Below are 20,199 nucleotides of genomic sequence, written 5' to 3'. Positions count from 1 at the left end.
CGTTCATGCCAGACTGGGGAGAGAGGTGTTGTAATAATGTAAAATATCTGAAAAATAATGTGTTTTCCGAACAACCTAGTATGAGAGCCTGTTCTAGTACACCCCCAAAACAAAATCAAGACTTTGTAAAAGAGCATAATAGGACCCCTTTAAGGTTTACACAGACAGGTACTACCAAAAATAAAAAAACTACCAAAATTCAAACATGCTGGGCATTGGTTATTAACTCCATATATGGCATTACATCTATTTCTGCTCTTTTCATGTCAGAGATTGCATAAAGATTGGATGATCGTGTGAGAAACAAATTTAAAGCAGGCATACATGGATGATGAGTAAATATGCTTTGGAGTATCTGATGATTTTGTCTCTCACAGAACTACTGTCCTTGGAGTTTCATACGGAATGGCTTTCCTGCTGCTCGCCTTGATCCTCGCCATTTGTTTTGCTGGTCACATACTGGTAAGTGGTGCTCGCACTTGTAGAAGTAAATATGAAGTAGCTTTCTTTGAGAGTGAATTGCCAGTGAATGAGGCAGGCTGGCTTGTTTACTCAGTTTATTCGGATGTTGACATGTTACATATTTTTCCATTTTCCATGAAGGAAATAACTGTACTGAAATGTCATTTAATAAGTCGAGGTTTCCGCACATTTGTGACCCTCATCTTGTTAGAGAAAATGCCATACCGGGAGGAAAAAACACCATATCAAAACAAGATTGAAATTTCCTTGTTTTAACCCGAGGAACAACACTCTTTTTCAGCTCTTAGAGAGCGTTGTCTATAATCAAATTACCAGCTACTTTGGACCTGTGGAGCATAAATGGCTTAAGTAAATGTCACCTGTATGTCTCTCTATTTTCTTTCTCCCGCTCTTTCTTTCTTAATATATTATGAAAGCTTAGAGTGAAATGGCTTATTCAGTATTCAAAGGCCTGTAGATTCTCTAATTGGAAATCTGTCAAGAACATGTTCTGGTCATATTCCACCCCAAAATCAAAAGAAATGAATAAGGAATGTTGTTTTCTTAATGAAAATTAAGCCTATTTTTATGACCAAGCAAATATTATTTAAATTGTAAATTATTTACATTTAAAAATAATTTTTTTTTTTTTTCTACTTATAGTTATACTTTTATTCCGTTATTCAAAAAATGCTGTACTTTTAAACTTTGTTCATCAAAGAATCCTGAAAAAAATGTATTATGGTTTCCACACAAATATTAAGCAGCAGAACGGTTTTCAACATTGATAATAATCAGAAATGTTTATTGAGCAGTAAATCAGCATATTAGAATGATTTCTGAAGGATCATGTGACACTGAAGACTGGAGTAATGATGCTGAAAATTCAGCATTGCATCACAGGGATAAATTATATTTTAAAATATATTCAAATAGAAAACAGTTATTTTAAATTGTAATATTATTTCATAATTTTAATCAAATAAGTGCATAAGAGCATAAGAGACCTCTTTCAAAAACATGTAAAAATCTTACCAACTCCAAACTTTTGGACAGTAGTGTACATCATGTTAGCAGGGCTGTTTCTAGGCATAGGGGGGGGCAATAGGGATTTCGCCTAGGGCGTCAAATTGGCTAGAAACGGCCCTGCATGTTAGTATTTGTTGTACTGTGTTAATTTTTATTGAAATAATTTTTTTAATTTAAATTACAAAACTGTTATTATAGTACTGTATTTCAGTACTTAGAATCTAATGAGTATGACCTTTGAGAAAACTGCTGAAAAAAATGCTTATTAGAATTTGGGCTCGTAATGCAAAAATGTCACAATACTACAAATATTGTTATTTTTAAAAATAGACTTCAATTTCTATATGTAAAATTTAATTTATTTTTCGGTGGGGGGGGGGGTGACCTTGACATGTGTGAGATTGAACCTCATACACTCTATGGAATTCCTACTATTATCAGTGTAACCTGTTTTTCTGCGTATTGAGGCATCAAAGTTATATTTTTAGAAGGTACGACCTTCCAGAGAACTTGAAGGGTTTGCATGCCATTCACCCACCAACTCGACTTGATTTGTCCCCAGTTCATTAATTAACAAAGCTGTTTCAGTTGAAGATTCAGAATTCACGATGATAAAAAAAAATAGGCCACACTTAATGGAAACCTTGCATTATCCCAAAAACCTTTTTTCTTTCTTTCTGTTTTTGTGTCGAAAGAAAAGCAGCTCGAGTGATGTTACTTTTTACTGGGTTTTTTGCCATCTATTTTTGTGCAGCAAACTCAAGTCCCCACGGTTTTGGGGATTGCGGGTATGAGGGGCCATTTTTATAAAGCTCTGGCACTTATATTTTGAATTTCTTTTATGGTAGGACTCTCTTTTGGTTTCACAAACAACTGTCAAAGTCATGAGTGCCTAGAGCTCTATGGAGTTTAGTTAAGAGTCTCTCTCAGTTTTGTTTCCTGATGTGAGAGTTCACATTCAGCCCACAGATTCACAAATATGAAAGAGGGGTAAAGGCTATCCAGTCGAAGTGCTGTGTTTAAACATTGAAAGCTATTTTTTGTATAGGTGATGTAACTAACGTGTGATTGACTGGTGAGAGGGTTTTATTGTTTTGTTTTTTGTTTTTTTACCTCCTCTACCTCTTTTACTTCTTTTTGATTTAAGCCTGAAGCATTCTTGCACATGGTCTAGGTTAAGTGTTTTGTAAAGTGCTGTTCCACTGCAGTTCCGTTAATACTCATCCTGACAATGTAGCATAAACTCACTAAAGGTCACATGGCCTCTACAGACATTACATTAGTACTGCAATCAGTACAGGATGAGTTTTACATTAGCACTGCAATCAGTACAGGATGAGTTTTACAAACAGATCTCAGTTTCTTCAAGGCCATGAAGTCTTATTTCAGATAAAAACATTCAGAGGCAGGGGCTTGATCTTTCTTGATTCAATTTTTTGCTTGAATGGATAATTTATTCAAAACTGAAAATTCTGTCACTATTTACTCATCGTCATGTCATTGCAAAAACTCTATCCTGTGTTCTAAAAAAACACATTGGTCCCTTTTAGCCTTCACTTTTCTTTCAAAAGCCTCGAAAGTGGGTGCCGGTAAATAGTGGTATGCTAAGCTACTATGCTAAACTGTAATCTTATTGAAAATACTAGTTGAAAACACAAACAATGGGAAAGTTGTTTCAGCCAATGAAATTGCTTTTGGGGTCCAAGGAGGATCAAACTCTGTGGGGGGAGAAAAACTATACCAGCTATGTTTCAGAAGGGAAGGAATCCTTAATTTCGTCAATTGCATTTTTATGGAAATTATGTAAGTAAAATGGATTGTGAATGCCGTTTCATGTTGCCTTAATCTCAAAGTTGATATAGATGGCTTTTTTATTGTTATATATTCACTAATTGTGAAGTTATGTTTATTAATGTGTCTCTGACTTGTGGTGCACAATCATAACCTTGAGCATTTGGAATAGAAGCAAATATGCTAATGATGTTGGTGGGAGGTAAAGCTTGTTTTGTTTTTTTGTTTTTTTCTCTCTTGTTGCCGTAGCAATGGGGCAAAGCAGCCTCCTGCACAATGCCCTGGCTCCCTGGCTCCTCTAAAGTCATCACCAACAAGCCCTGGGTACGACTTGCGCTCACCATGGCAACCACTGCACTTATCCTAGTCATGGCTGTATTCAATATGGTGAGCATCACTACTACTTAATACCTGGTCTGTCAGCTAGATTGGACTGCTTTTAAAATGACTGACATTTATTATGTTCACATATAATTCATTATGAGCATGTTCATAAGAGAAATATTCCCTGCTTGCTATGGTTATGTCAATATCATGAACTGATTGCTGGCTTTATGGTTCAGTAATGGTAATGGTTTATGGTTATTTCTAAAGTAACTCTTTAGAAATAAGGGTTCTGTTAAAAATTTTGCTCTTGCCTAGTTTTTCATACCTCCTGTGACCTATAAGAGGATACTTTCCCCAAATAATATTACAAAATATCACTACACTATTGAAACTCTGCTATAAGTCCCAGTTTTGCATATATAGAAAATAGGACTGGACCAAGTACCGAACCCTGAGGAACCTCACAGGTAATTGACGTGACATAGGCACCATTTACCTTCAAAATAATTGAAAGAAAATACATGTGTGGTGGTACACTTTAGCTCTAATCAAGTGATTTACTTTTGCCGAAGACTGCAACATAAGACAGGCGATATAAAGGCCAGTTACCTTTTTTGTTAAATGGTTCATGATTTTCATTCCTAGGATACATAAACCTATCAGTATTTACACAATATATTACATGACACATTCATTTAGACAGTTGGCTGATAAATCAATCACCAGTTTTTGGCCCAGTTGGAGGGCTTTAGCTATGGAATCTGTGGTGGTTCACAGTAAAGGGCAGAGTAGAATTAGTGTCAGCTGTCTGGTTGGATTCATCATTGTAGCATCGCTGTACTAGGGCTCTGGTCCAGTTTGGATCTAATGATATTATCCCTGAGCTCAAGTGATTTGTTGTCCCTGTGGGAGAGAAACACAAGAGAAATGTGACTGAATACTTGGGTTTTCGGTTTCACACATCTACGATGAAATGTTACACTGTTCAGCTGGGCTTGTTAAAACTTTGATATTTTGTTCTCTTGCGGTGACAGTCATGCATTTTTAATTGTGGCTTAAATGTCAAAACATTTTTGCACCACTGTATTTCTATAATAAACAAATTTAAGTAGTCACATAACACCACAGATCAACATGTGTCAAATATTTCAGCAACCTTTCAATTAAATCCTGCACCAAGTGGACAAAAACTGTATCCACAGAAGCTTCTATTCTGCCAAAGTTGGCAATTATTCATCTTCTCTGCTTTTCCCATCTGCTTGCAGCTCATTTATTTTTGTTGAATTTTGCACTTGTGTAAAAAAAAATGTTGTGAACTTCTAAGAAACATATTTGTTACAAACTGCAACAGATGTGTTTAGTTAAGAATGATGATGTCTTTCTTTATAATTCTCTAAATTTTGTTTTTCTCCATCTGTTGGGTTTTAAGTTCTTCTTAGGCGAAGATAGGATGGTAGCATCACCTCCACTCAACATTTCCAACAACAGTATGGATGGTCCAGATGGTCAAACCACAGACTCCTCAAACAACAAGTTCTACTTGCCAGTAAGTTATAATAAATCTTATCTCATGTCTTTGCCCACAAATCTCTTCTCATAAAAAAATGTGAACTGAATAACCTTTTATTTACAGACCCACATGAAAACATGTTGTAAATCCTCTGTTGAGATCTGGGTTTAAAAAAAAAGTTCTCTGTATCCTTGATGGAACAGACTTGTGATGAATTGTGAGTGTCCTGAGATAAACCAATTTGTCTACGCTTGCATCAGTATATAATAAGTCACTTTATACTGTGTGCGTGATTATGTATGGCGACGCTGTAGTGATATTTAACAGCTGAAAAATATACTGGAAAATATAGTTATGCACTGAGAGCTCTGTAGTGCATACATGAAATTAGATCTCTACAGATATTAAGATGGTGGACAAAAGCATCCTCAAGCATTTTCCTAGAATGATACAGTACATTGGTTAGGAAATAAGACTCTTGGTGTATATGACTTTTTTTTAAATTTCTTAGTAACATCCATTTTGTAATATTTCAGGGTCATCATATGATAAGTGTGTTCTGTTATTAAATTCTTAGCACTTAAATCAAAACTTCATAGTTCTCTTTTCATTGATACTGATTGGCCCTAATGAATGTACAGATGTGAATCTGACTGGCTTTCTCTTCCCTGGCAGTATTTCATCTACAGCTGCATTCTGGGATTGATCTCATGCTCCGTGTTCCTGAGGATAAACTATGAGCTGAAGATGATAATTATGCTTGCTGCTGTAGTGGGTTATAATATCATCATTCTTCAGACCCATGCCTCTGTACTGGATGATTACAGCATGGCTCTCTACAAGACCCAGCAAACGGACCGGTACTGGATTCCCATAAGCTCCCACATACAGTGACGCTAAAAAAATTGTCACAAATAATCTGCAGGGGGGTTTTTTATTTGTAGATGCCACTTCTTGCCACTTCTTCCATTGCACACACACAGTGAGCGAAAGAATGAAGAATTGTGGCACATAGATACATTTGGTAACTGTGGAGACAATTTTTTCCAGAAGGTCTCTCAATATCTCCAGGGATAATGAGTGACAGGTGCTGCTGTTGAGATGGCAGGCTATGTGTGGATTAGTATTTTCAAAGGATTTGACAGTGCTGGACAAGAAACATTTTTAAAAATAAGCCTATTGCAGGGTTCCTCAAATCTTGCCCTGGAGGGCCAATGCGCTGCAGAGTTTAGCTCCAACCCTGATCAAACTCACATACTTGTGATTTTCTAATGATCCTGAAGACACTGATTAGCATGCTCAGGTGTGTTTGATTAGGGTTAGAGCTAAACTCTGCAGGAAAGTGGATCTCGTGGGCTGAAAAGTCTGTATCCTGTCCATATCCTACTCTACACACAAAATACTTTTGTGTCCTCTTGACTTCTAAAGTTTATATTTCTGTCCGTTCCCCCTCAGGCCAGGTGTTCTTAAAGATTTGAAGACCATGGGCTCTGTGTCATTGTTCATTTTCTTTGTCACTTTGCTTGTGCTGGCGAGACAGGTGAGTCTCTCTCAATCGGAAATCTTTGTAAAGATGTGCTTTAACACTGCTATTATACTTGCTGTTTGTTTTTGAGAAGTTAATCTAAAGAGTTGTGCTGAATTATTTGGAATGAGATCCACTGATCCAGGAATAGTTCACTCCAAAAGGAAAATTTGCTGAAAATGTATTCATTCTCAGGCCATCCAAGATGTAGATGAGTTTGTTTCTTCATCAGAATAGATTTGTAGAAAAGTAGCATTACATCACTTGCTCACTATTAGATCCTCTGCAGTGAATGGGTGCCGTCAGAATGAGAGTCCAAACAGCTGATAAAAACATCACAATAATCCACAAGTAATCCACACCACTCCAGTCTATCAATTAACATCTTGTGAAGTGAAAAGCTGTGTGTTTGTAAGAAACAAATCCATCGAGGCGTTTTTAACTTCAAATAGTCCTCTATCCTTAATGTTGCTTTCTCCAGTGGAAAAGTCATCTTGTCTGAATTAGGAGAGAAATATGCACAGATCAAGCACCGTTTACAAGCAAAGACAGTCCAAACACATTCTAAACAAATATGTTGGTGGATTTTGATGTGAGAGGACAACAAGAGATGGACTTTTCACTGGAGGAAACATTATTATGGACTGGTATTTTGGCCAGAAGTGATGGCTTAAATGCCTTAATGATGGATTTGTTTATTATAAACATGAAGCTTTTCGCTTCACAAGACAGTAACTGATGGACTGGAGTGGTGTGAATTATTGTGATGTTTTTATCAGCTGTTTGGACTCTCATTCTGACGGCACCCATTCACTGCAGAGGATCCATTGGTGAGCAAGTGATGTAATGCTAAATTTCTCTAAATCTGTTGTGATGAAGAAACAGACTCCTCTACATCTCGGATGACCTGAGGGTGAGTCAGTTAATTTTTGGATGAACTATTCCTTTAAGACTCCCTTTACTTTGATCTTGGAGGTACTTGGCGTGAAAAATCCACCAACAAGAATTACAGCAGTAATGCATGTTTTAGTTTCACCTCTGAAATTACATTTTAAACAAATTTACTCGGCTTACATAACTTTTTTTTTTTTTTTTACAGAAGAGTTAATATAAGCCTTTGAACAAAAATAAAAACATCACATTTTTGCTTTTTAAGCCTCCAGAATGTACTACCATTGTAAGTGCATCATAATTGTGTGGTAATTGGCAGAATGAGCTTAACTTATACAGTACTTTCCTTTAATTAATCAGTTATTCAATTGATTCAACTGTAAAAGATGGCTGAATGTTAATTCTATGACAATTTAATAATAGATGTTAGCCTAATCTAGAAACAGTCACTTCTTACCTTGAAATGTGAATTTTTCAGAAGTCATTTTACGATTAAGCTCAGAGTTTTGTGGCAGCACAAATGTGTTCCCAATTTCTATGGCTTCAGTTATTATCAGCACTCATCAGCCTCTGGCTGCAGAATAACATAAAGCTTTCATGCAAAAAAGCATTTAATAAATACCACTTTAAGAAATGATTTTTTTCACAGTACAATATAGAGAGAATTGTATGTATTTCAGTCTGGATTGAAACCTTATCTCTACAGGTCGGCCGTGGATCCGATTTTTTTCAGTGTTTGCTTTTAATTCTGTTATGAGAGGCTATTTGTCCCTAGATAATAGGCCTGTCTGATGAACTCTGTATTTGAAATGTGCAGTTAGGTGAATTAATTTATAAGTAATGCGGTGTTCGGGTTGATCAGGTGATAGGTAAGCCAGGGTCTGATTTTTCTCCAAAGCAATGAACCACACAAAAATAAGCAAAAGCAAATATAGACTGAGTGAGAAAGACTATCAGTGCATACTTGATGCCTTTCAAGGTGCCATTTCCACTGATTCAAGAAATCTTTTTCATGATGAATGTCTGCTGGAACACAAAAGCTACAACTCGGAGAAAATTGAAGCAATTTTTCATGATAGCAGCCCTTCATGCAAGAAAAATCCATAAAAATAATGAACTGTCCTTGTGTGCATTTGATTCTGCTTTCTTTGTCATCTTGAAAGCCACATTATGGTGATCAGATGTGTACCATCTCTTTACCTCTGTGTCCTCTTGTAACAGAATGAATATTACTGTAGGTTAGACTTCCTGTGGAGGAACAAGTTTAAGAGGGAGTGTGAGGAGATTGAGACCATGGAGAACCTAAACCGGGTGCTTTTGGAAAACGTACTGCCTGCCCATGTGGCAGAACATTTCCTGGGGAGGAACTGGAAGAATGAGGTGAATGGCGTCCAGATGTCCAAAAACACCAGTGAAAAGTGCATCTATTGTGTCTTTATCACCAGATATATTTTTGTATGCTGTATTTTTGACAGGATCTCTACCATCAGTCGTATGATCTGGTATGTGTGATGTTCGCCTCCATCCCAGACTTCAAGGAATTTTACACAGAATCGGATGTTAATAAGGAGGGATTGGAGTGTCTCAGGCTCCTTAATGAGATTATAGCAGATTTTGATGAGGTAAACTCACAGACACAACCATGGCCATAACCAGGGTTTGAAAATTAGTGAGGTCTGGGGTGGGGTTAAGGATTGTGCTATTATAACCCCTACATTATATACACTAACACTTTAAAAGAGACAGACATGTAGATGTTTGTGAAAGATGTTTTCTCTGTTTTGGAGGGAGGAACATTGTTAAATTATACTAAACTGCAACTTCTTACTTTATAAACCAGGGGTGTCCAAACTCGGTCCTGCAGAGTTTAGCTCTCAACACACCTGCCTGGAAGTTTCTAGTGTGCCTAGTAAGACACTGAATAGCCTGGTCAGGTGTGTTTAAACTCTGCAGGACACCGGCCCTCCAGGACTGCGTTTGGAGAAATTAAGTAGAAAAGACAAGTCCAAAGATGCTTATAATAGCTGGATCTGGCAACTCATTGGAGGCTGCGCCCGTGCCCTCACTCTCAAGCCTCGTTCGCTCCGCCAGCGTCTCGCAGCGATCATTTTCATACTACGGACGCTAAACATTCTTGCAAACTGTCTAAACTTAATTATACATGCAGACACTCATATGATGAGTTTTAAACAGTAAAATTAGTCATTCAGAGAACAAATGTTATTTTTGAGGTCCGGACCTCAGTGACCTCATAGCTGGCTACGGCCATGGACACAACCCTATTTTGATTTCAGATGCTGTGGAAAGCTACACTAAAGTACTTGTGAAGATATATACGCCATCTGCGATAACTGATCCTTCCTTAAGCCTTGCTTTAAAAATGATACTGACATACTGCCAGACAAACAATTGATCTTATGTAATGTACGCCTATTTAGGTCCTGGATGGTTTCAAACTGAATATTTCAGAAATTAACTAAAAATAGCACATTACAGTGTTAAAACATTCAAAGTTGGAATGGTTGATGCATAGAGAAAAATTCTGCCTTTGATGAAGTCTTTGTGGTATCAGCAGTTTCAGATAAATCAACCCATAAATGGCACATAAAAATAAAATGAACTCTGGGTGCTTTACATGACGATTATACGGTCTCTTCCAGTTTAGGTGGGCGGTTCTTGGCTGGAATAAGCAGAAAAGTGGATCAGACTAGTCAAATGTCTGGCTTTTGAGATAAGAGCATTTATGTAATACTTACTTTAATAGCAGAACCAAGTTCTAGTTTGAAAGCTTGTCATAGTAACAGTAAAAATGGGGGCAAGTCCTAACAAAGGATCAAATAACGTCCACTGAGTTTCTCATATAAATGAAATCATACTAGTTTTCATGTTCTTTTTGATTCTTTTTAAAGGCTGAAAATACATGCAGTCTGCTAGCAATCACATCATTTGCTACAAGGCACAAGCCTCTGCTGATTCTGCAGCCAATAAGATTGCTTGCTCAACATTCTAAATGTCTGGTTCAGTGTTTGCTGTAAGCTGATCCTGCAGCGCTATCAGAGTTCCTCTGAAACCCTCCACCTCCCCCAGCACCACCTGTCTAGATCTGCTGTGGGATTTATGTATGCCGATTCATGCAGCAGCATATATTACATGCTTACTGAAGTGAGTCTGTGTATCTACACACTTTCACAGCACTGTCATAGAAGAGCCATTTTGGGTTCCCCAAAGAACGTTTCACAGTGAACCATTCTTTTAAAAAAGCCATTTTTTTCTTAAGGTCTCTGCACACTGAGTCAGAATTTTTCGTCCGAAATGTTCGCACGTTGAAAAATAAATACGACCTCACGTTGTCAATCACGTTTACACACTACCTCCGAAACTTTCGTCCGTCATAAAAAAATTCGGACCAGGTTCGATTTTCTGCGTTTTCGCATCCGTAGCAAGCATTTTGATAGCAAAGGATGACGAATACGAAAAAAAAAAAACGGAAAAACGCATACGAAAGTTTCAGACTCAGTGTGCAAGGACCTTTAGTCTTAACATTTTAATGATCTGAATAAACTTTTTCCACTATAAGGAACTTTCTGTGCAGGTTCCATGGATGTTAAAGGTTCTTTATAGAATCATAGATGCCAGTAAAGAGTGTATTGGCTGTATGAAGTCTATACTTGCTATGCAGCAGCAGAAGCAACATCAGATCTAGTCTGCCAAGATCAAATACATTAACATATCTTCTCTTCTTAATGCTTTAGTTTTTTTGGGTTTTGCAGTTGCTGTCAAAACCCAAATTCAGTGGCGTGGAGAAGATCAAAACTATTGGCAGCACATACATGGCTGCTACGGGGCTGAATGTGACCCCTGGACCAGAGTATGCGCAGGTACAAATTGGAGCTCTTGTGTTTGTTCCAAAATCATAATTCTTGTAAAGATTACACTGAATCGATTGCAGAGTCTCATAAAACCTATTGTAGGACCTGCCTGTGATGCTAAAAGCTTGATTTGTGCTTGAAACGTCTCACTTTAAGGTCTCTGCACACTGAGTCAGAATTTTTCGTCCGAAATGTTCGCACGTTGAAAAATAAATACGACCTCACGTTGTCAATCACGTTTACACACTACCTCCGAAACTTTCGTCCGTCATAAAAAAATTCGGACCAGGTTCGATTTTCTGCGTTTTTGCATCCGTAGCAAGCATTTTGATAGGAAAGGATGACGAATACGAAAAAAAAAAACGGAAAAACGCATACGAAAGTTTCAGACTCAGTGTGCAAGGACCTTTAGTCTTAACATTTTAATGATCTGAAGAAACTTTTTCCACTATAAGGAACTTTCTGTGCAGGTTCCATGGATGTTAAAGGTTCTTTATAGAATCATAGATGCCAGTAAAGAGTGTATTGGCTGTATGAAGTCTATACTTGCTATGCAGCAGCAGAAGCAACATCAGATCTAGTCTGCCAAGATCAAATACATTAACATATCTTCTCTTCTTAATGCTTTAGTTTTTTTGGGTTTTGCAGTTGCTGTCAAAACCCAAATTCAGTGGCGTGGAGAAGATCAAAACTATTGGCAGCACATACATGGCTGCTACGGGGCTGAATGTGACCCCTGGACCAGAGTATGCGCAGGTACAAATTGGAGCTCTTGTGTTTGTTCCAAAATCATAATTCTTGTAAAGATTACACTGAATCGATTGCAGAGTCTCATAAAACCTATTGTAGGACCTGCCTGTGATGCTAAAAGCTTGATTTGTGCTTGAAACGTCTCACTTGAGAGTCTCATAGTTCCTTGTTCTTATTCTGAAGGACCACGACCGGCAGTACATGCATATTGGAACAATGGTGGAGTTTGCGTTTGCTTTGGTGGGGAAGCTTGACGTCATCAACAAACATTCCTTTAATGACTTCAAGCTGCGAGTGGGTAAGCAGGGCCCGTCAGCACTTTTACACCCGGTAACATTTTGTTTGCCTTTCCTAATAAGTCTCATAATAGCCTGTGGTAGAGATTTAGCACACATTCGGGATGTTTCAAATGTTTCCGGCTTTTCTCTCACCAGGAATAAACCATGGCCCAGTAATTGCAGGAGTAATCGGAGCACAGAAACCGCAGTACGATATCTGGGGGAACACTGTGAATGTAGCCAGTAGGATGGAAAGCACAGGGGTGCTTGGGAAAATCCAGGTCGATCCTTGTTCTGACCTACTTGCAAGCCTGGTGAATTGTTAAAGGGTTTTTCAGTGGATCACATCTAGTGTGCTTCCTTCCACAGGTCACAGAGGAGACGAGTCGGATCTTGCAGACGTTGGGCTACATGTGTTCCTGTCGAGGGATTATCAATGTGAAGGGCAAAGGGGATCTCAAAACCTTCTTCGTTCACACTGAGATGACACGATCCTTATCACAAGGGAATGTAATGCCTTGAACCTCAGTCACACACTAGTCAGTCATTGACCTGATTAAAACGTGTACAGTTCAATATAGCATTGGCCTATTGTAGTGGAGCTCTGCAGCATTCTGTTTGCACCACATACACTAGATTATTTGCATTGCTTTATAAGTAATGGATGGCTCAGAGGCTCTGTGTAACTCAGACTTGTAATTGTGTGTTGCTCAATCCATAATTTAAAGCAGCGGAATTTTGTAAAATTAAAGACCGTTAACAAAGGTGGCCATGTTTTGATGCTATCATTTTGTTATCCATTAAAATTTATATATAAATGTCAAAGTCTCTGTCTATGTGAATTTTAAATAGGCTTCATATGAAAAGTGTTAAAAGCACATAAAAAAACAATTAATATAAACAAGTCATAGGAATTTTTTTTTTATTGATAATACTATAATTATATATAATCAAGTAATATATAATTATAAATAATAAAATATATATATACACTATTATTAATCATATAATTTTAGTAACATAATATAGTTTTTCACATAATGTCGGAATGCAAAAAAGGCTATATTTTGCAATATTTAGCATTTTTCATGACACACACACACATATATATATATATATATATACACTTTCTTACTTGTAAATGCTTTATATATGCTTTCTTATAGTATTAGTAATAGGCTTTTATAGTAAAGAGAATTTGGGATGTTTTGGGTTAAAAATAGGCTTCATGTATTAATTAATATTCATTAATATTCATTATTTTATCATATTAATTAATACTGCAGCATAGAATTTCTGATTTTTGATTCTTTTGTTTAGGCATGAATTATGACATGAGCATGTTGACAGATTGTTTTTTAATTCACCGTGTAACATCAAATACATATTATACTGTATGGATGTAGGCTAAGTAACGATCTGCTCTGCTTGTAGCATTACACATATGTTTTGACATTGTCTGTAATGTGCAGTGACATATGTAACCATATGTAAGAGACGCATTTAGACGGGTGTCACAGATCCATAGCTTTCCTCCACGGTCCAGGTGATCCCATTCTTACTGTAGAAATCAGAACGAATGTGAGCAACACGAGCAAAGCTCCTCTCTGAGTCATACTGCAGCGGTGAAAATCAGCCATACACAGAAGAGGACAGAACAGGTGCTGGTCTAGATGATTCCTAAGATGGGAGGTTGAGATGTATTGGGATCTAGTTCCTCTAGAGAGCATTGTTAAAAAAAGAACAACACAGAATGCATGGACTGCCGAGCTGACATGGATGGATGGCTGTGGAGTTTTGGGAAAAAGCGCACCTCACTGAAGATGTCCAGGCCCCGGGATTTGGCATGTTTTCTGTCATCACGGTGGAGTTTGTTATCATAGCCCTCAGTGCTCTGATGTAAACAGTCATACAGAGACCTCTCTGGGGCCTATACGAGAAAAATGGACAAATTTGGTTTTAGAAAATGTTATTTTGAAAATATGTACTCCGTCCAATGATATCAGGAGGTATTTTGATCTACAGCGTATCCAAAGGATATTTAGACGTAAAAAATATATGAATGCCAAATGTACATTTGTTTGCAAATGCCACTAGTATTGATATTTTATATCTAATGCAAAATCCATTTGATGTTGTTGCTTTTTTTAAAGACCCCCTGTGGTGAAAATCACGTTTTTAACATTGTTTACATGTCTTGTTTACATTATTTTACTATTACAGACCTGTGACCAATCCTGTCAAGTTGCGGGGCGGGGCTTTTCATATCATTAGCATATTTTTGGAACATGGTTTGTGTAATATATTCAATACATTATTAGCTGTTTAATAACGTATTAAAGTCAAAGGCTAACCATATCAATTACCGCTGCATGTCTGATTATGTAGATGTTATGTTATGTATGGAGCAATACATAAAATACATTACCATTCTTGTAATGTGACAACCATGTATGAATTCGCTCTTTCTCTACTTCATAGAAATTAGTTTCTGCTTCAAACATATGTGGCTGTATTAATCTTAAATTGCCACTTGTCCTTGTGAAGCTATTAATCGAGTGAAGGTGGAGATTTGTCATTGTGTTTTCTGACTTGTTATAATGTTTTCTGAATTGTTGTTGTGCTTTCTGAATTGTTATTTTGTTTTTTAGACTTGCATTTGCGTTTGTAATTTGTTATTTTGTTTTCAGAATTGTGATTTGTTTTGCACTTCTCGGCCACCGTAGTGTTACTTATAGATAAAAAATAAAATAAAATAAAATTGAAAAATGTAAGAAAAAAAAAACTGAACTGGCATTATTTAAAAGCTAAATTTTACATCTAAATTTGCTACATTATTTATTACTGTTTCATTGTTTTATTTGACTACATTTAAAAAATGTAGGCTACAAAATGCAGGCTACTAAAACTAAAAATGTAGGCTACTAAAACCAAAAACTATAGAATACCCTTAAAGGGACTTTGCTAAAACTAACAAAACACTTAATTCTTCCATGACACTAGCAAAGTTTGTGACCCCGCAAGCACTCTTTGTCACTTAAGAAATAATGACCTAAAAACACTATAATAGGTGGCATTATCCAATGCTTTCTTAATTTAAATTTCTTTATAAAACACAAATAACTCTCTACTGTTTGAATTCACTGCAGGGTATGTATGTTGCATGGTTTATGTTTACATTACAAAATTATTCCTGAGTAGTCCCTTTTTGGTAATGAAATTAAAAGACTAACACCTACATCTAATTGGTTTGATAGCATTTTTTTTTTTTTTTTAGATTTTAGAATATAGTATCACTGTAGACATTTATAACAAACTGCTGTCTTATTCAGGTTTGTATAATGTTAGGTTTTAAACTTAACCTTAACAGTTTTGAAAATAGTATGTAAACATGCAGATTGCCTGTTGGATTCATGTAGGCTAATTTGAAAGATGCAGTCATTTAATTTTTTGTTTTGTTTTCTCAGTGAAACAAATAATATAGAACAAGCTCCCAAATGGGAATCTGCGGGACTGAGAACAAGCCTTTCCTCAGATGTGAGCAATGATAGAGGTACTGTCCCAATCATAGACAATCAAATATGGTCCCAATACCCCCACTTGCGGTCTTTGCACTTGACTTGTCTTTGATTATCTTTTGATTATCCAATGGGACACACTTTTTTTTGGACACACTTCGCAGTTTTGTCATTCGTAGTTCCTGATACAGTTACTTGTCCAATTGAAAAACTGTTATAATGGCACTGAAGAGAAAACACAGTTAGCTCAGGTGTACTAGCGCTCAGGTGTACGATTTCCACCCCAACATCCAGCAGCAATGCGGCTGAGCAACATCTGCCCGCTAGTGCTGCTGCTGAGGAAAATGAGATGCCAGCGAGAAAGAGGAGGAGGACGGAGAGTTTTGAGAAGCTGCTCTCTCTTAAATCCATTAAGTGGAGCAGCAGCTCAGACCAGGCATACATTTATGAGAGACACGCTGAGGGTAAAAAAAATTACCATTTGAGAATGTGCTTCATAAAGTCTGCATAATTTTCATTCATTTCTATTAGTATGCATTAATGGAATAAACTGATTAGAGGAATTGTTCTGTTCTGTAGGATGAAGTGTCATTAATTACCATATGCAACAAATCTACACCATCACACATTACATCAAAATCCAAAAATTTGATAAGTTTGTATGATAAGATTTTTATTGCAGGACATAAATACTTAAACAGATGAAACATGGTTTGAAGAAGTTCTAATTTGAGATAGCATGTAGCAACTGAAGAATCATCATGTTGAGTATGCAATATTTAATTACTATTTGTTTAAACATGTTTTTTTATATATTCCCCTCTTTAGATCTAATTTCTCTACAGTCAATCGCCTGGTCTTTAGGGGATCATGGTCTTCAGGAACCTCTTTCCAGTGGTCTTAAAGTCCTTCCCCCAGCAGATCAGCAGGTTCAAAGCCCTCCAGCTCCAGTCCACCACAGTCCAGTCAGTCCAGCATCAGCTCACAGCAGCATAGTGGACTTGACGACTGAGGGTGAGTTTACTGCCATAACCCCAAACATTACACACACTGCTGTCAATGCCTGACAATTCATGTCAACTACAATTATTAATCATTTAACAGACTACATTATGAGCCGGTATGAAATTGGCAGAAAGCTTGGTGAGGGAGGATTCGGCTCCGTCTACGAAGGGAAACGCTTGGAGGATGGCCTTGAGGTATTGTCATTTTCTCACAATATTTAACTGCATTGTTTTGTCTTAATTAGTGCATTTATTGCACTTGTCATGTTGTAAATGTGATTGTAATCAATGTTATGTTTTGTTGTACAGGTGGCAGTGAAAATTGCCAGAAAGCCAAAGAACATGAAATACATCAGCACCGTAAGTAGGCAATGCTCACTGTTTTTCCCCCTGCAAACATACTGACGTTAATGTGTCCAAGATTCGACAAAAGTCTTTATTTGGGAAGTACCTCCATCTAACAATGATCTTTCTTCAAGTCTGGTCATCCCACACCCCTTCCATTAGAGGTCGGCCTGTTAAGGGAGCCTAAAGCTCCAGAGATCATTGAGCTGCTGGACTGGCAGGACCAGCCTGAATATTACATCATGGTCATGGAGCGTCCCTCACCCTGCGAAGATCTGTGGAACCATTTGAGGCGCCACGGTGCCATCCTCAAGGAGGAAGCAGCACGGTTCATCATAGCACAGCAACAATGGCCGCTCACATCTGCTGTCAACGAGGAGTGTTTCACCGTGACATTAAGCTGGAGAACCTGCTGATGAACCCCGAAACTCTCGAGGTCAAACTGATCGACTTTGGGTGCGGGGATCTCCTGAATGACTCTGGCTATAAACGTTTCTATGGTATGTATCATGCATCAAACCTGTACTTTGGGAGCATTATTTTTTATTTAATAACACCAGATATTTTTTACACAGAAAACATGCTGTAGTATTTCAAGCTTACCTATCAGACAAAATCTTTTTTCCTCAGGCACACGAGAGTACTTCCCTCCCGAGTACAGTGATGAGGCACAGTGTCACTCAATGGCACAGTCCCGTTTGGCTGTTATGGCAAACAGATGCATTGCAGCCTGATTTCAGCCTGGTGACCAAAGGTCTGATCGGATCACCGAGAAGAGCTACTGTAGCTCAAATTGCTTCTGGTGTCAGAACACACAATGCATGGCAGTTTGCTGCTGTTATGAAACTGCACAGGTACATGAAGTTTGAGGGTCCAGATGCAGTATTTATTAAAAGGGTCATCCACAATCAAAGTCCAAAACAGGAACAGGTCATAACACTGGCAATCAGTCCAAAACAACGACAAAGTAAGGGGCTGAGGCAAACAGAATAATCCAGAAAACTGGCAGAACGACAAGACCAGGAACCAAGATACGGGAGAACCAGGATACAAGGCTTAGAATTGCAGTAATGCCACATTCAAGACTTAGCCAAGAATGACAGTGAGAACCGTGCTTAAACAGGGTGAGATAACCATGCTAATGAGACAGGTGCAAGCAATGAGTGCTGATGAGACCTGGCAGAGGATTATGGGGCATGAAGTCCTTGATAGAGTGGCAGAAGTCTGGGATGGAGTGCCCTCTATAGTGGACAACCACTATGACAGCTGCTATTTGGAGCTGTATAGACTAGTTGCATGTGAGCATGTGCCACAACAGTCGATATGTGAGTGTCAGAACTGGACCACAGAGCACTAGATGGGGGTTGTCTAGTCTGATAAATCATGTTTTCTTTTAGATCAGGTGGATGGCCGGGTGTGTGTGTTGTTTACATGGGAAAGTGATTGCAGCAGGATGCACTATGGGAAGAAGGCAGACCAGTGGAGGCAGTGTTGTGCTCTGGCCAATGTTCTGCTGGGAAACCTTGGGTCCTGGCATTCATGTGGATGTTACTTTGATATGTACCACCTACTTAAAGATTGTTGTAGAGCCCTTCATGGCAGTGGTGTTCCCTGATGGCAGTGGCCTCTTACAGCAGGATAATGCACCTGTCACACTGCAAAAAAAAAATTTTAGGAATGGTTTGAAGAACATGACAAAGAGTTCAAGGTGTTTCTTTGGCCTTCAAATTCCACAGATCTGATTGAGCATCTATAGGATGTGCTGGACCAACAAATCCAATCAATGGAGGCCCCACTTCATACAGTATCTTGCATGACTTAAAGGATCTGCTGCCAGTGTCTTGGTGCCAGAGAGCACAGGACATGTTCAGAGGTCTTATGGAGTCCATGCCTTGACACATAGAGAGCTGTTTTGGCAGCAGGAGAGGGACCTACATGATATTAGATAGGTGGTTTTAATGTTGTGGCTTACAAAAGATAAAATATTATCTTTGCACTCAGAATGTGAGCCACAGCCAATAATAAATGCTATGTTGGAATGCCATTTACATCAAAAATATAAGATGAATTCAGGTAAAGCTAAAAATTACTTTTTTAACTATTACATTATTACACACTTCAATATGACCTGAGACAGCCCTCAGACCAAATGATCAATGTTTTAAGGTTTTAAGGTTAAGGTTTAAAATGTTTTAAACCACAAAAACACAATGCAATGGTCAAAGACGTCCATCTAGTGCAAGTTCTCATATAGATTGCCACTATTTGCAACAAGTAGTATACTTGATAGTAGAAATCCTGCTATTTTAACATAGTGTAAATAGGTATTTGCACTTAGTGTAAATAGCATATTGCTAAAAATACTGCTATTTTCACTTAGTGTAAATAGAATCCATTGCTAATACGAGATTTGAAAAGGGAGGGGAAAAAAGTTCGGCAAAAGGCGGGATCGAACCCGGGTCGATCGCGTCAAAATTCCAAAGTCACGCGCTTATCCATCTGCACCACTGGAGTTGATGTTTTAGTCACTTTTAACTAAATGTATTTTTTATTCCAGAGTAAAGGCAATTCATACAATACATTTAAACGGAGCTACTTTAATACCATCTCCGAACTTTCTACCACGACTCTGCTGTTCTTCGGCTGGTTCTTCCCTGTATACGTTGATTGACAGATGTCTCGTCCAGTCAGCGGTGAGTAATCCCAAACCAATGGCGCTGTCTCAAACTATACCTACCTCTTCCGGTTTGTCTGATTTGTCATTGTGTTTTCTGACTTGTAAATTTGTTTTCGGATTTGTCGTTGTGTTTTCTGACTTGTTAATCTGTTTTCGGATTTGTCGTTGTGTTTTCTGACTTGTTATTTTGTTTTCGAATTTGTCATTGTGTTTTCTGACTTAT

At 37.8% G+C, this 20,199-nt stretch overlaps 1 protein-coding gene and 1 pseudogene across 1 annotated transcript in view; both read left to right on the top strand.

Annotated features, from left to right (window-relative positions):
• Positions 1–13,246, top strand: part of LOC107711297 (adenylate cyclase type 2-like) — a 54,573-nt gene extending 41,327 nt beyond the window's left edge. Inside the window, exons 16-26 of the mRNA XM_016516267.1 lie at positions 378–462; positions 3,532–3,669; positions 5,039–5,155; positions 5,795–5,979; positions 6,575–6,659; positions 8,757–8,915; positions 9,011–9,157; positions 11,306–11,413; positions 12,338–12,452; positions 12,589–12,713; positions 12,802–13,246. Of these exons, the coding sequence (XP_016371753.1) occupies positions 378–462; positions 3,532–3,669; positions 5,039–5,155; positions 5,795–5,979; positions 6,575–6,659; positions 8,757–8,915; positions 9,011–9,157; positions 11,306–11,413; positions 12,338–12,452; positions 12,589–12,713; positions 12,802–12,954 (1,417 nt within the window). The 3' untranslated portion in view covers positions 12,955–13,246. The remainder of the gene's footprint in view (positions 1–377; positions 463–3,531; positions 3,670–5,038; positions 5,156–5,794; positions 5,980–6,574; positions 6,660–8,756; positions 8,916–9,010; positions 9,158–11,305; positions 11,414–12,337; positions 12,453–12,588; positions 12,714–12,801) is intronic.
• Positions 13,247–15,929: 2,683 nt separating this feature from the next.
• Positions 15,930–18,033, top strand: LOC107711296 (serine/threonine-protein kinase pim-3-like; annotated as a pseudogene).
• Positions 18,034–20,199: the final 2,166 nt, after the last annotated feature.

Source organism: Sinocyclocheilus rhinocerous, unplaced genomic scaffold, assembly GCF_001515625.1.
Source record: "Sinocyclocheilus rhinocerous isolate Xijiao unplaced genomic scaffold, SAMN03320098_v1.1 scaffold86, whole genome shotgun sequence".
Lineage (NCBI taxonomy): Eukaryota > Metazoa > Chordata > Actinopteri > Cypriniformes > Cyprinidae > Sinocyclocheilus > Sinocyclocheilus rhinocerous.
This window is presented reverse-complemented; position numbering and strand designations above follow the sequence as displayed.